This window comes from Euprymna scolopes, chromosome 41, assembly GCF_053919585.1.
Source record: "Euprymna scolopes isolate OS-2025 chromosome 41, ASM5391958v1, whole genome shotgun sequence".
Lineage (NCBI taxonomy): Eukaryota > Metazoa > Mollusca > Cephalopoda > Sepiida > Sepiolidae > Euprymna > Euprymna scolopes.
In genome coordinates this window covers 26,857,684-26,870,738 of record NC_136522.1, presented here as the reverse complement: position 1 = coordinate 26,870,738, position 13,055 = coordinate 26,857,684, and the positions used below count along the sequence as shown (strand labels likewise).

The 13,055-nt window shown below is 34.9% G+C and overlaps 1 protein-coding gene across 1 annotated transcript in view; it reads left to right on the top strand.

Moving 5' to 3' along the window:
• The window catches only part of LOC145266449 (uncharacterized), a 303,389-nt gene that overhangs the window by 247,864 nt on the left and 42,470 nt on the right, over positions 1 to 13,055 (top strand). Inside the window, exons 23-24 of the mRNA XM_080122125.1 lie at positions 1,986 to 2,132; positions 10,050 to 10,175. Of these exons, the coding sequence (XP_079978251.1) occupies positions 1,986 to 2,132; positions 10,050 to 10,175 (273 nt within the window). The remainder of the gene's footprint in view (positions 1 to 1,985; positions 2,133 to 10,049; positions 10,176 to 13,055) is intronic.

Genomic DNA, 13,055 nt, shown 5'->3' with positions numbered 1-13,055 from the left:
AGAACCAATTTTCTTCCATGAATTAAGGATATGTCACTTCCAGTATCCAAAAGAATTAAGGATATGTCACTTCCAGTATCCAAAAGACAATTTACTTTCCGGCCATTAATTCTAACTTCAATATATTTCCTTTTTTACCATACATGGACTCTTTTTTAGAATCAATGATCTTTATTTCATGCTTATTTCTCCTTTTTGCATACTGTTGACTCGTGTCCTTTACGCCCGCACTTATAGCATATTTTGCTTTTTAAGTAGCACTCTTTTGTGAAGTGATTCTTTCCTCCACACGTCTTACAGCATTTTTTACATAGTGGTCACCTTGATTTACCATTTATATTTTGTCAATATTTTTCTCTTCGATACTAGTATCATCCTGTTTTAACTTTAACAGTTTCTGGCATTCCTCAGTAACTTTCTGTAAGGTTATTTCTATGTCTTGGTTCATAATGGATAATACCCTAGAACGAATCTCTTCATCCTTCGAGGATGTTGACCCTTGCACAAATATCAAGCATTTAAACATGTCCTCTTTTAGGTCTTTAAACTTAAATAACTTGCATTGATTATTTACTCTCCCAGCCTAAGCGATAAAGTCTTCATCATCTTGTTTCAAAATATTTAAACACCTATAACGAGTATAAAATAAGCTATTCCGCTCCCCGAAAATGTTCGATAAAATTTCCATAGTCTATTTAAAAGAAATATCTTCGGGTTTCCTTGGAAGTATAAAATTAATATACTTGGTATTTTCATGGGAACCCAGTTTTTGCAACAGTAAAATAATTTTTTCTTCATCTGACTAGGCCTGACACCGTTTGGAAAAAATATTTTCGTATCTACAATAATATTCTGGAAACATTAACCCATTAGTTGGTTCATATAAAAATTCTGTCAGCGAATTTGCAATTCCTTCCGGATTGAACCGATAATCCTTTTCTTCTTGTTTCATTAATATTATTTTTAATATTTCATTTTGTTTTAACTGTTCTTTTTGTAAAATTTTATCTGGCTTTGTTGGGCCGTCAGTGCTGATAGTATAGGTTTTGAAAACTCGGCTAATTGTTCCATGTTGAAAATTCTTTTTTAAACAGTAATAAAACAAAAGGTTAACATTACCTGCAAAAAGCATTAAATAAATTCACTGAATAGTTTTTTAAAACCATAAAACAACATTCTTTTGTAAACAAGGTTTTTGGAGGGAGTTATACTCACGAAATTGACACCGAACCAACAGCATAGTGCGTTCTTTTCCGCCGTATTTTTCTTTCTTTTTATGAAACAAGAGAAATCTGAAATGGACAACTTTCTTCCGTTCGGAGAAAAATCGTTCTTTTCAATATTTCGTGAAATATCAATTTCTCTTTTTTTTGCAGCAGGACCGTAACAGACTGAATAAAAAAAAATAACTTACTTTTTTTGTGTGTCTTAGCTTTTTTTTTTCAGTCGTTGAATTTTTCTGTGCAGTTTTTTTCCATTTGTTGTCCAATATCTTTTTGGCTTAAAGTTTCCTTGTTGTGAATTCGAATCCTGTCGCCATTTGTTATATCCTTATTTTAAATGAGAATACAGCAAGAAACACGGGGTTATGGGTGAAAGACAAATGGGTTTATTTACAAGGGAATACATGTGGCATAAGAGTTACTGGACATATTTTCTTATTCTCTTCCTGTATTTTTTCGTTCTGCCTCAGTCAGGTGAGAGGCTCAATAGTTCATTTCATCTATGAAGGAATGTTAGGTTATTCCATTACATCATTTTCCTTATGAAAATCTTACAATAAAAAGAAAATCAAATATTAACTTTATGAAATATTAAGTTTGAAAATAAAACATAAATTAACAATACAAATAATGTATATTTTTAAAAGTTTTTTTATTGCATGATACATTTATAACGGTTGTACTAAAAGAGTAATCATAGTTTTATGAATTTTTTTTATCTTTTTGTTTTACTTTATTTTCTTATTCTCTTTTCGCTTCCAGAAAAATGTCCTGCTGGTACGAAAGCAATAGCAACCGGATGTGTGGATTGCCCCGGGGGTACATATTCCGATATTGGCCAACGTAATTGCACCGATTGCACGTTCCCCTTAAGCAGTAAGCCCAGATCGAATTCCAGTGGATGTTTAGGTGAGTAAAACACAAGCACATGTGTTTCATTTTAGTATAGACTAGCAAGAAAACCCGACGAAACTCTATGTGGATGACTACATATATATATATATATATATATATATATATGTATATATATATGTATGTATATATATATATACTAGCAGAAGTACCCGTCGTTGACTGGGTTCAAAAACAGCCTACACAAAATGGACTGTGATTGATGAAAGTAGGATAGGTTATGAAAAGTAGGGGGTTGTAAAGAGATAGGTTTTGATACTCAACAATTTTACCCCAAGGTAAATATGATGAAAGTAAAGATAATTTTCGCGAAAATATATTTTTTTATATCAAGTCTGTTTCCATTCGTAGCCAAGAGTGACCAACAAAATTACAAGAAAATGGAAGAAGAATGCATAAGAAACCAAAAAATCGCACGAAAAAAAGTACAAAACGAATCTGGGAATACAATGAACGGTATAATATACCTGTCATGTAGACTGTCAATAGCAATAAACCGACTTAATTGCTAAAATAAAAATATCCCGTTACAGTTTGATGAATTTAAAGACGCAATACCAGCAAACATCAAAGACTATCCAATGGCACGTGGGTTTGGTCTTTGCCTCGCATTGGAACATTGTTAACATTTAAAATGTTAATTTTGAACACAAACTTAGAATATTTCGACACTAATTCAGGCAATTTCTTTAATTAAAACTACATTCTCGCTATCTAAACAGTTAACTGAGTTTTTCCTCTTTGAAGGTATCAAAACGTTGTCTTTAAATGTTTGGAGAAATACGCTGGAATTCATTTTTCTTTTACAAATGAAAAAAAGGAATAAATAAAAAAATATTTTTTGATTGACAGGAAAAAATAAAAATGGTAAAGTGAAACGGTAGAACGGACTATGCACTTTATAATTATTCATGTTTTTGTGTGGATTTTTTAAATCTTTTCTTGTTTTTTATTTGACTCGGAGCAAAAAAATATAAATAAAGTGATGTAAAAAGTTTCACATTTTCTTTCATAGCAATTTGTTTTACAATAGAAACAGAAGTCTATTTCTTCCACTCGACGTTTTCACCTGACACCGGTATGGCCGGATCTAGGGTGACCTATGTTTCCGTTACGCTAACTTGTTAATACACAGAAACAGATAATACAAAAAAACGCGTTTATTAAACGTATTCTTTTTAAATTTGATAAACTTTACAGAATATTTTTTAAAAGTGTAAAAAAGGGGAGATAAATATAAATTGAGACATTGAGAGACGAATCATATACCGAAACAAACCACAATATTAGACGCTATATGAAAATTCGTCATTGCTCTAAGGGAGATAACTCTATTTTACCAAGAATACATTCATTTTTCTACGAGGATTTAGGATGCTGAGGCCAGTGCAGATTCGAGGCATTGTAAAAAAGAACGAGGTAACTACTTTTTTAAAAACACACAATGAAAACAGAAAACACTTTGTAATTAAATAAACTGCAATATTTTTTATTTATGTTTTTTTTATTACTGCAATACTTTTTATTTATGTTTTTTTATTAAATAAACTGCAAAACTTTTTAAAAAATATTTCGCAGTTTCATTCTTCTTTAATAAAATATTTTGTTTAATAGAAACTACAATTCCTCTGTAACTATTGTCGCATATTTTTTGTAATGTTAAATAGTTTTTATTAATGTTATTAAGTTTGCTACATTAAAAAGTCGCAACTTTCTTTCTTAAATAAAACATTTTATTTAATAAAAATTACAATTCCTCTGCGATTATCATCGTATTTTCCGTCTTTTTATGACATTAAAGATTATATTTTAAAAAGTCTTAACAAAAAAGATTTTTTTTTATTTTAATAACTTTTATGCACATCACAGGTAGGATTTTCTTTGGGTTTTTTTTCATGTGTGTACTGTACTGCACAAGTACTTTATTTATGTGGTAATGTACAAGTATGTCATTTCTAAGGTGTAGATAAAACTACTCGATAATTTTGCATAATTTTCTGTTGTGCTAACTTTTCCGTATGTCACAGGTGAGAGTTTGTTTTTACCTCAGATTGCTATAGTAAAAAAGCACCTTATTTCTCATATAAATGTCATACAACTCGCATACATTACATGATTTTCGGTTTTGATTACTTTTATGTATGTCGCAAGTAAGATTTCCTTTGTTTTTCATATGGGTACTATATTGTACAAGTACTTTATTTTTGGAGTAGGATACTGTACAAATATCTTTTTCTCATTTAAAACTGAAAGAACTCGATACGTTTATGAAATTTTCTGTTGTGCTAAATTTTCTGTACGTCAGGGGTAAGAATTTGTTTTTGCATCTGAGTGCTATCGTGAAGAAGCACATTATTTTTAATATGTAAGTCATACAACTCGAATATTTAATGTGATTTATGGTTTTAATAACTTATGCACATCACAGGTAGGATATTCTTTGTTTTTTCATGCGAGTACTATACTACACAAGTACCTTATAAGATCAAAGTGTAGTATCTGTTCTTCAGATGCTGCACTTCAATTTCTTGTTCTCTGTCAGTGGAAGAGAAATCCTTCACGACTGAGACAATTTTTATTTTTGTTCCTTTTCTTCATATTAAAAAAACGACCCTGGTGTCTAACTCTGTCCCGTGAGGAGGCATTTTAAATAGGGATACTGTGCAAGTACATTATTTCTAATATAAATATTAAATTACACAATGATTTTACATAATTTTTTCATATGAGTACTATAGTACACAAGTACCTTATTGGATAAAATTTCTAATACACATAAATACATTAGCTTAGTAAGTGATCATTGTATGTGATTTTTGGAATATGACATCTATAGAAATATACAAACATATACATTACATATAATTCATAATGATCAATTAATTAGTTTTGGAGGACACAGAAATATATACATACATATATATACATAGAAATTTATAATCGTATACACATAATAAAAATTCATAATGATCGGTTAATTAGTTTAGGAGTGAATCCAATACATACAAATATATAAACATCTACACATTAATAAAATTCATAATTAGTTTAGGAGTGAATTCAATACATAGAAATATATAGTCATATACACATAATAAAAATTCATAATGATGCAGCCTTTCTAGGGAAATTGCTCTTGACATATCTAAGGCCTTTGATAGGGTATGGCATAAAAATTTACTTCACAAGATCTCTAGCTATGGTATAGCTGAAAATGTCTTCTCAATTATTAAATCATTTCTTTCTGATAGGTTCATAAGAATAGTAGTTCATGGGCAAAAATCAGAAGCTCACAGTCCTTCAGGGGTCCATCCTGGGCACAACTCTATTCCTGATCTACATTAATGATCTTCCAAATCACATCCTTACATCATTTGTAGACATTTATGCTGATGACACTACCATCTATGGTAGCACATCTAAGACAGTAAACGACCAAGTTCACTCCGATTCTCTCTTCTCTGATCTTGAGCATGTGGTATAATGGGGAAAGGAGTGGTTGGTTACTTTTAATGCATCTAAAACCAAGCTTCTCTCTTTACATCATCAACACTTTGATCCACATCTGGCATCAATTGAAATGAATGGCTATCGTCTCCAGGAGGCCTCAAGTTTTGACAAGCTTCTGGGCTTGACAGTTACTTCTGATCTTAAATGGAACACGTACATCAAATCTGTTGCCAAGGTAGCTGGAAAAATGGTGGGATCTTTCTATCGATCCAGTAGATATCTCACTGCTGATGCAATTCCCTATCTATATAAGAACCAGGTACGTCCAAGGATGGAATACTGTTGCCACATCTGGGAAGGAGCTGCTAGAAAGGACTTGTCCTGCCTTGATAGAGTTCAAAATAGACTTTGTAGTCTCATAGAAGATGTCCTTTTCTCTTCCCTGCAGCCTCTATCTCACAGAAGAGATGTTGTGAGATGTCTCTGATGTATTGTTATTTTCATGGAAAGTGTTCGACTGAGGTTCAGTCTATGGTCCCCCCCTCGCCAAATTTTCACAAGAAACACTCGTCTAGCTGTAAACACTATCAATAATTCCCCCCACTCTTTATCTGTGCCTAAACTTAAACGTAGATTCCATGAGCAAAGCTTTTTTCTTAGAACTGCACGCCTGTGGAATTGTCTTCTGTTTTCCTGCTTTCCGGCTGACTACAATATCGTTGTCTTCAAGTCTAACGTAAACAAGTTCTTGATGAGCTGTTTCATATAAGTTAACAAATTTACCGAATTGATTACTATATTGTCCAATTTCTACTGTACACTCTTTAACCCTTATCCTCAAGTGGCCTCTTGGTCTTGATAATGTGGTGATTTCTGTGTAAAAAAAATTAGTTTAGGAGCTGATTCAATACAAAATGCCATTATTTGATCTATTTACATGATTTTCGGAATGTAACAAATAAGCCGATATATAATATATCCTATATATTTGGAATATGAACATTTTCATTATGTACAGCAAAAACATACTTCTGTATTTTTTCAATAAAAGTGTTCCCATATAATTATTACATAACATTTAAAAGTCAAGACTATTGGAATGTAAAAAAAAAAGAAATTGTGGAGCTCGAAACCACAACACCGGTGTTATAATCGATGACGTTATTCACTGTACCAAAGAGACGACTGCTTTCAAACACTTGTAAATTTACTAAATAAATGTCTATATTTCAGAACAACGACATGGCGCTACGCTCGTCAAGTTGTCATTTCTTTCAAGTTTGAACCCCTTTTTGAAACCCTTAGGAATTGTTTTAACCGAGTAAATACCTCTAATAAAATTCTGCACCCAAAATGCAATCTTTTGAGCTACTGCACGCCATCAAGCGAGCATCTATCTAGGAAGACATACAATTTAAAAAACGGAAACAGACACACGCACAGACATTTAAAAAAAAAAAAATTTTTATTGCAATTTCACCCCAAACAAAGCACACTTTGCTGTAGGGGGCTACTATCAGGAAGATAAGCTATAGGGGTACTATGTGGGGAGTTGGGCAGCAAGATGTCGATTCATGTTACATGTGAACTTCTGCATGTCAGTACAATTGGGGAAGCAGGAGCTCGGAAGGGAATTCCAAAGTCCAGCAGTTCTGAGGAAGAAACTACTGGAGTAGAAGGCTCGCTTACATCTAGGAATCTCAACTGTGAAGGGGTGGGATTTTGCTGCTTGTCGGGTTTATCGGGGCTACTTAGGTCGAGGGGGTACAAGTGCTTGCAGTTCGGCAGAGCATTCACCATTGAAATACTTGTAGAACAGGCAGAGGGATGCTACATTACGTCGATGGGACAGAGGCTGAAGCTTAGATGACAGTTCAGGATCTATTAGGTTGGCGGCTCTCTTTTGAACCCTGTCTAGGAGTGAGAGACTAGTAGCAGATGCACTAGTCCAAATATGATAACAATACTCCATACATGGGCGAATGGTGGCCTTATAGAGGTACAGGATACTTTCGGGCGTTAGTAGGTTTCTAGCACGGTAGAGAGAACCTACCTTTCTCGCAGCGTTTCTGGCAATGTTCCCAATGTAATTTTTCCAACTCATGTTTCTAAGGAGTTTAAAAGATGTACTTTCAGATAAAGAGTCTTTGGCCATTGCTATTAGTGGTAGAGAAGGTTTCTTGTAGTTATTGAAGGAAACAAGTTTAGTCTTAGCAGCATTGAATGTGACCATCCATTTTTGTCCCCATTCCACTACAGATCGGAGGTCATCCTCTAGTGTTTTTGCCATTTCTCTAGATATATGTTTATTTGTTTTCCTGTCGTGTCGATTATAGAGAGTGGTGTCATCAGCGTATTTACCCATCCCACAGACCATTTTGTCAGGGAATTCATTTATGAATATTAGGAATAATAGAGGTCCAAGGATAGACCCCTGAGGCACTCCCGCATTTATATATTTTGGATGTATGACCATCGAGGACAACCTGGATTTTTCTCTTTTCTAAGAAGGATTTAATTATGTTAAAGATTCTTCCAGTGATACCGTATGATCTGATTTTCCTGAGAAGATCTTCATGCCATACCCTGTCAAAAGCCTTAGATATATCTAGAGCTACCGCTCTACCCTCCCCTTTGTCAAGTGAATGGTATATATGCTCAGAGATTACAGTTAGGATGTCTGCCATGGAACGGGCTTGCCTACATCCTTATTGTTGGTCGGTCAGAAGTTTAGCATCTGTAAGGTGATGGACTAGAGCTTGGTTAATAATAGACTCAAATATTTTGGCGAAATGTGGGAGGAGGCTAATCGGGCAGTAATTTACAGGGTCAGTTCTTTCACCAGAATTCTTGAAAACTGATACCACAGAAGCAGTTTTCCAGCAGTCAGGAAAGGAAGATTCCTTAAGGCATTGGTTGTAAAGTTTGGAGAGAACCAGCGCTACTTTGGCGGAGCATTTTTTTAATAGCACAGCCGGGATGAGATCAGGCCTACATGCTTTTGAAGTGTCAAGATTTTTTTTATGATGGCATGCACCTGAGAAGGGGTTATTCCCAGATTGTCTAGTGTGGCGTCTGTCCACAAAGGAAAGTCAGGGAGGGGGTGGTTTGCAGGGTCTAGTGTGGAGTTGGAGGAAACCCGATTGGCTGAGCAAACAACCTCATGATTGTTGGATAGTGGGGGAATTGTTGATTGCCCATTATTTACTACACTGTTGTAGATTTTCCAGAAGTCACATGTTCCTAATTTCTGTGCTTCAATGCGTTTTTTGGTGGTTTCAGTAAATTCTCTCTTAGCTGTCGCTATTTCTTTCTTACAATTATTTCTGGCTTCTATATACTTCTGTGTGTTTGAACTGGACTCATGTCAGTTAAATCTGCGGTACACATGCTGCCTTTGTGCGATGGCAGCTGCACAACTAGTGAGATTTATGCATTAGCTTATGTATTAGTTTAAAAAAAAACACGATATGTATTGAAAAAATAAAAATATTTCCACAATCTTTGAAAATAGTTACTGAAAAGTTTTATTTCATCTTTAAAGAATTTTCTTTAAAAATTCTCATTGAAAAATTATTGTTTTTACAAATTTTTTTTAATTAAGGTTATGAAATTACTTCAATTTATAATTAAAAACATTTAAAAATAATTAATTCACCATTTTCTATTGAAAAATGAAAATAACTCCCAAAATATTAAACATACTCGATACTTGAGGTAAAATTGTCTATTTTGTGCCACATGAAAACAAAGAAGATATTGCGATGCTAAAGTGTTCTTTTTCACCAAGATGTCGCTACATTATTCACCGACAGTTATCCTCGGTACTAAAGAAAATCTAATCCAACAAGCCAGAGTCAGTTTCCATCCTTTGACTGATATCTTCACAAAATAATCCTCGTTCTGCTTTATTGCGATTAGTTTGCTGCTACAAGACTTGAATTTTGAAGCTTCTCAAAACTAATGATCTCGAAATGTCAGTTTCTTATAATAGACGGCATGTTGATTTTCTGAGGGATGCCGTAGGGCATTATTGTAAAATTTGAATATTAGCAGGAATAATGGCAGAACGATGTTGACCACTGTGGTCTTTTTGGGTATTTGTAACACTTCCTGTTTCCCAAAATTTTGCATCAAAATGTTTCCTGCATTGTCGCTAGGCCAGAATGGATTTTGTGGAAAAGTACGCCTTGATGATTTTTATCTGCTGTTGCTTTGTATGAAATCTAGTTGAAGCCGTGTTGGTGTCACTTGAATCTCTATAATATGGACAATAATATGGACAAAAAATTGTCAAAGACAACTTTGGAATGAAAAACAAAATTACGCTCTTATTATTGGCCACCCTGGACATACGTATATATTCGATATATATAATTTCATTTTAACTACTAAATGTGTCTTCATTATACGTGTATTTATCATTTTTTTTTCAATTAATTGTCTTTTATTTATTTGTTGCAGCTAAATGCCTTATTGACCCAGCCTATTGCAAAAATGGAGGAATATGTCATCAGGGCATACACGATATACTTCACGTCTGTATTTGTTCGAATAAATTTTCTGGAATCCAATGCGAGAATTTTTCTGGTATGTGCATTGATAAGTATTAACGATTTTTTAACACAAGCAATCAAAGAGTACAAACCTTAACCATGGCCAAACAATACCCTCATCGGCACACCAGACTACTCAGTAGACTCAAAACATTCTTATAACATTGCAAACTCTTATTTGGATTGGGAGAATATATATATATATATATATATATATATATATATATATATATATATATATATATATATACTCTTTTTTACCTATATTGCGCTTTGGAACTTAAGGGGATACTATTTGGGATCGTGTCTAACAAAGGACTATGAGGAGTTGAGCAGCAGAATGTCTATTTTCATTACATTTAAGCTTCTGCAAGTTATTACAACCAGGGAAGCAGGAAACAGGGGGGAAATTACAAAGTCTAGCAACTCGAGGGAAGAAACTATTAGAGTAGAAGGCGTTCCGGCATCTTGTGTCCTCAACTGTGAAGGGGTTTGTTTTTGCTGCTTGTCGGGTTAGTCAAGTGTATTGGTGAGGGTGCACCAATGCTTTGAATTCATCAGAGAACATTACATTAAAGTACTTGTAAAATAGACACAGGGATGCAACATTGTTATGAGGCAGGTGTTAGATCTTATTGTGGCTAGAGATGCAGTGGGTCAGCTGAAAATCTTTGACTGGAATTAATTTTTAAAATACCCAACTACAACTCCCGACTACGATTCCTGAAAATATTGTTCACTCTTAACTCCAGATGCTCGGAAGTAAAAAATGTCAACTGAAAAACGTCCATCTTCTGCATCTGTTATAAAAAAACTGATTCTGTCATGCACAAAAACGTGAAAGATATTATACTAGTCAGTGAACAGACACTCTTGAAGTATGTCCGTAGCACAGGCGTTGGTATGGATAAGATTGACAAAACCATTTTTGTGCATCCTGACACATCCTATTAGAAAGAACCAGTGTGAAAAGAAAAGGTGAAAACAGAATATACAGCAACCACTGTAAAAAAGTAATAAAGAACGTGAGAGAGTTGTATACTCAGTCCATCAAGTCCAAAGTAGCTGAGCAGCAGCTTGGTTCCCACCAGTTTTGGCAAATAGCAAACAGAATCCTAAAGAAAAGCGTGTGCTCTATCCCAACTATCATCAATAGATGGGAGGTAATCTCGGCAGCATCAGACAAAGCCAAACTCTTTGCCAAGAACTTTGTAGCTAATTCTACCCTTTGCGACCAAGATCGCCAATCTCCAATATTTCTTCCTGTATCAGAAAACATGCTATTGTGACATATAAATACCTGTACGTGATGATGCCAAGCTAATCAAAAACCTTTATTCCAGTAAAGCAACTATCCCTGGCCGCATTCCAATTATAGTGCTCAAAAAACTTCAACCAGAACTAGCACCCGTACTTACAAAGTTATTTAAACATTGTCTTAAGGAGAATTGCTTCCCAGCACCCGGTAAAATCTCGTCAGTATGCCCTGAATTCAGGTGATCAGTCATCTCCCTCTCAGTACAGACCAATAAGTCTCCTGTGCACCATGAGTAAGTTTCTGGAATCTGTGTTAAATATAGAAGTAGTCAACCATTTCAGCAAAAATAATCTTCTTAGTGACATGCAATATGATTTACGTTCTGCTAGATCTACAGCAGATGTGCTTACAGTTATACCTCATAGGATTAACAAATCTCTCGACAGAAGCTTCCTTTCTGGGGCAATTGCTCTTGACATATCTAAGGCCTTTGATAGGGTGTAGCATAAAGGTTTACTTCACAAGATCTCTAGCTACGGAAGAAAAATGTCTTCTCAATTACTAAATCTCTGATAGGTTCATAAGAGTAGTGGCTGATGAACAGAGATCAGAAGCTCACAGTATTAATGCTGAAGTCCCTTAGGGGTCCATCCTGGGCCCAACTCTCTTCCTGATCTACATTAATGATCTTTCAAATCACATCCTTACATCATTCGTAGACATTTATGCTGATGACACTACCATCTATGGTAGCACATCAAAGACTGTAAACGACCAAGTTCTCTCTGATTCTCTCTCTCCTCTGATCTTGAGTACATGGTACAATGGGGAAAGTTGTGGCCGGTTATTTTCAATGCATCTAAAACCAAGCCTCTATCTTTACATCATCAACGCTCTGATTCCCATCTGGCATCAATTGAAATGAATGGCTCTCGTCTTGGGGAGGCTTCATATATTGACAAACTTTTGGGCTTGACCTTTACTCCTGATCTGAAATGGAACACATATATCAAATCCGTTTTCGGCGTTGCTGGAACAATGGTGGGATCCTTCTATCGATCCAGTAGATGCAATTCTCTATGAAAGCCAGGTATGGCCGACGATGGAATACTGTTGCCATATCTCGGCAGGAGCTGCTAGAAAGGACTTATCCTGCCTTAATAGAGTTTAAAATAGACTTCATAGCCTAGTGGGGGATGCCCTTTTCTCTTCTCTGCAACCTCTTTCCTACAGAAGAGATGTTGCGAGTCTGTCTCTGCTTTATAGTTATTTTCATGGCAAGTGCTCGTCTGAGCTCCAATCTATGGTCCTCCCTCACCAAACTTTCACAAGAAATACTCGTCTAGCTGAAAACATTATCAATAATTTCCCCCACTCTTTATTTGTGCCTAAACCCAAACGTAGATTCCATGAACAGAGTTTCTTTCTTAGAACTCCACGCTTGTGGAACTGTCTTCCGTTTACTTGCTTTCCAGCTGACTACAATATGTTCAACATAAACAAGTTCTTAATGAGCCATTCCAATTAAGTTAACAAATTTACCGAATTTCCATTACTAATGATTACTATATTGTCCAATTCACTACTGTAGACGCGTTAATCCTTATCCTCGAGTGGCTTCTGGGCCTTGATATGTGGTGATACCTATGCAAAAAA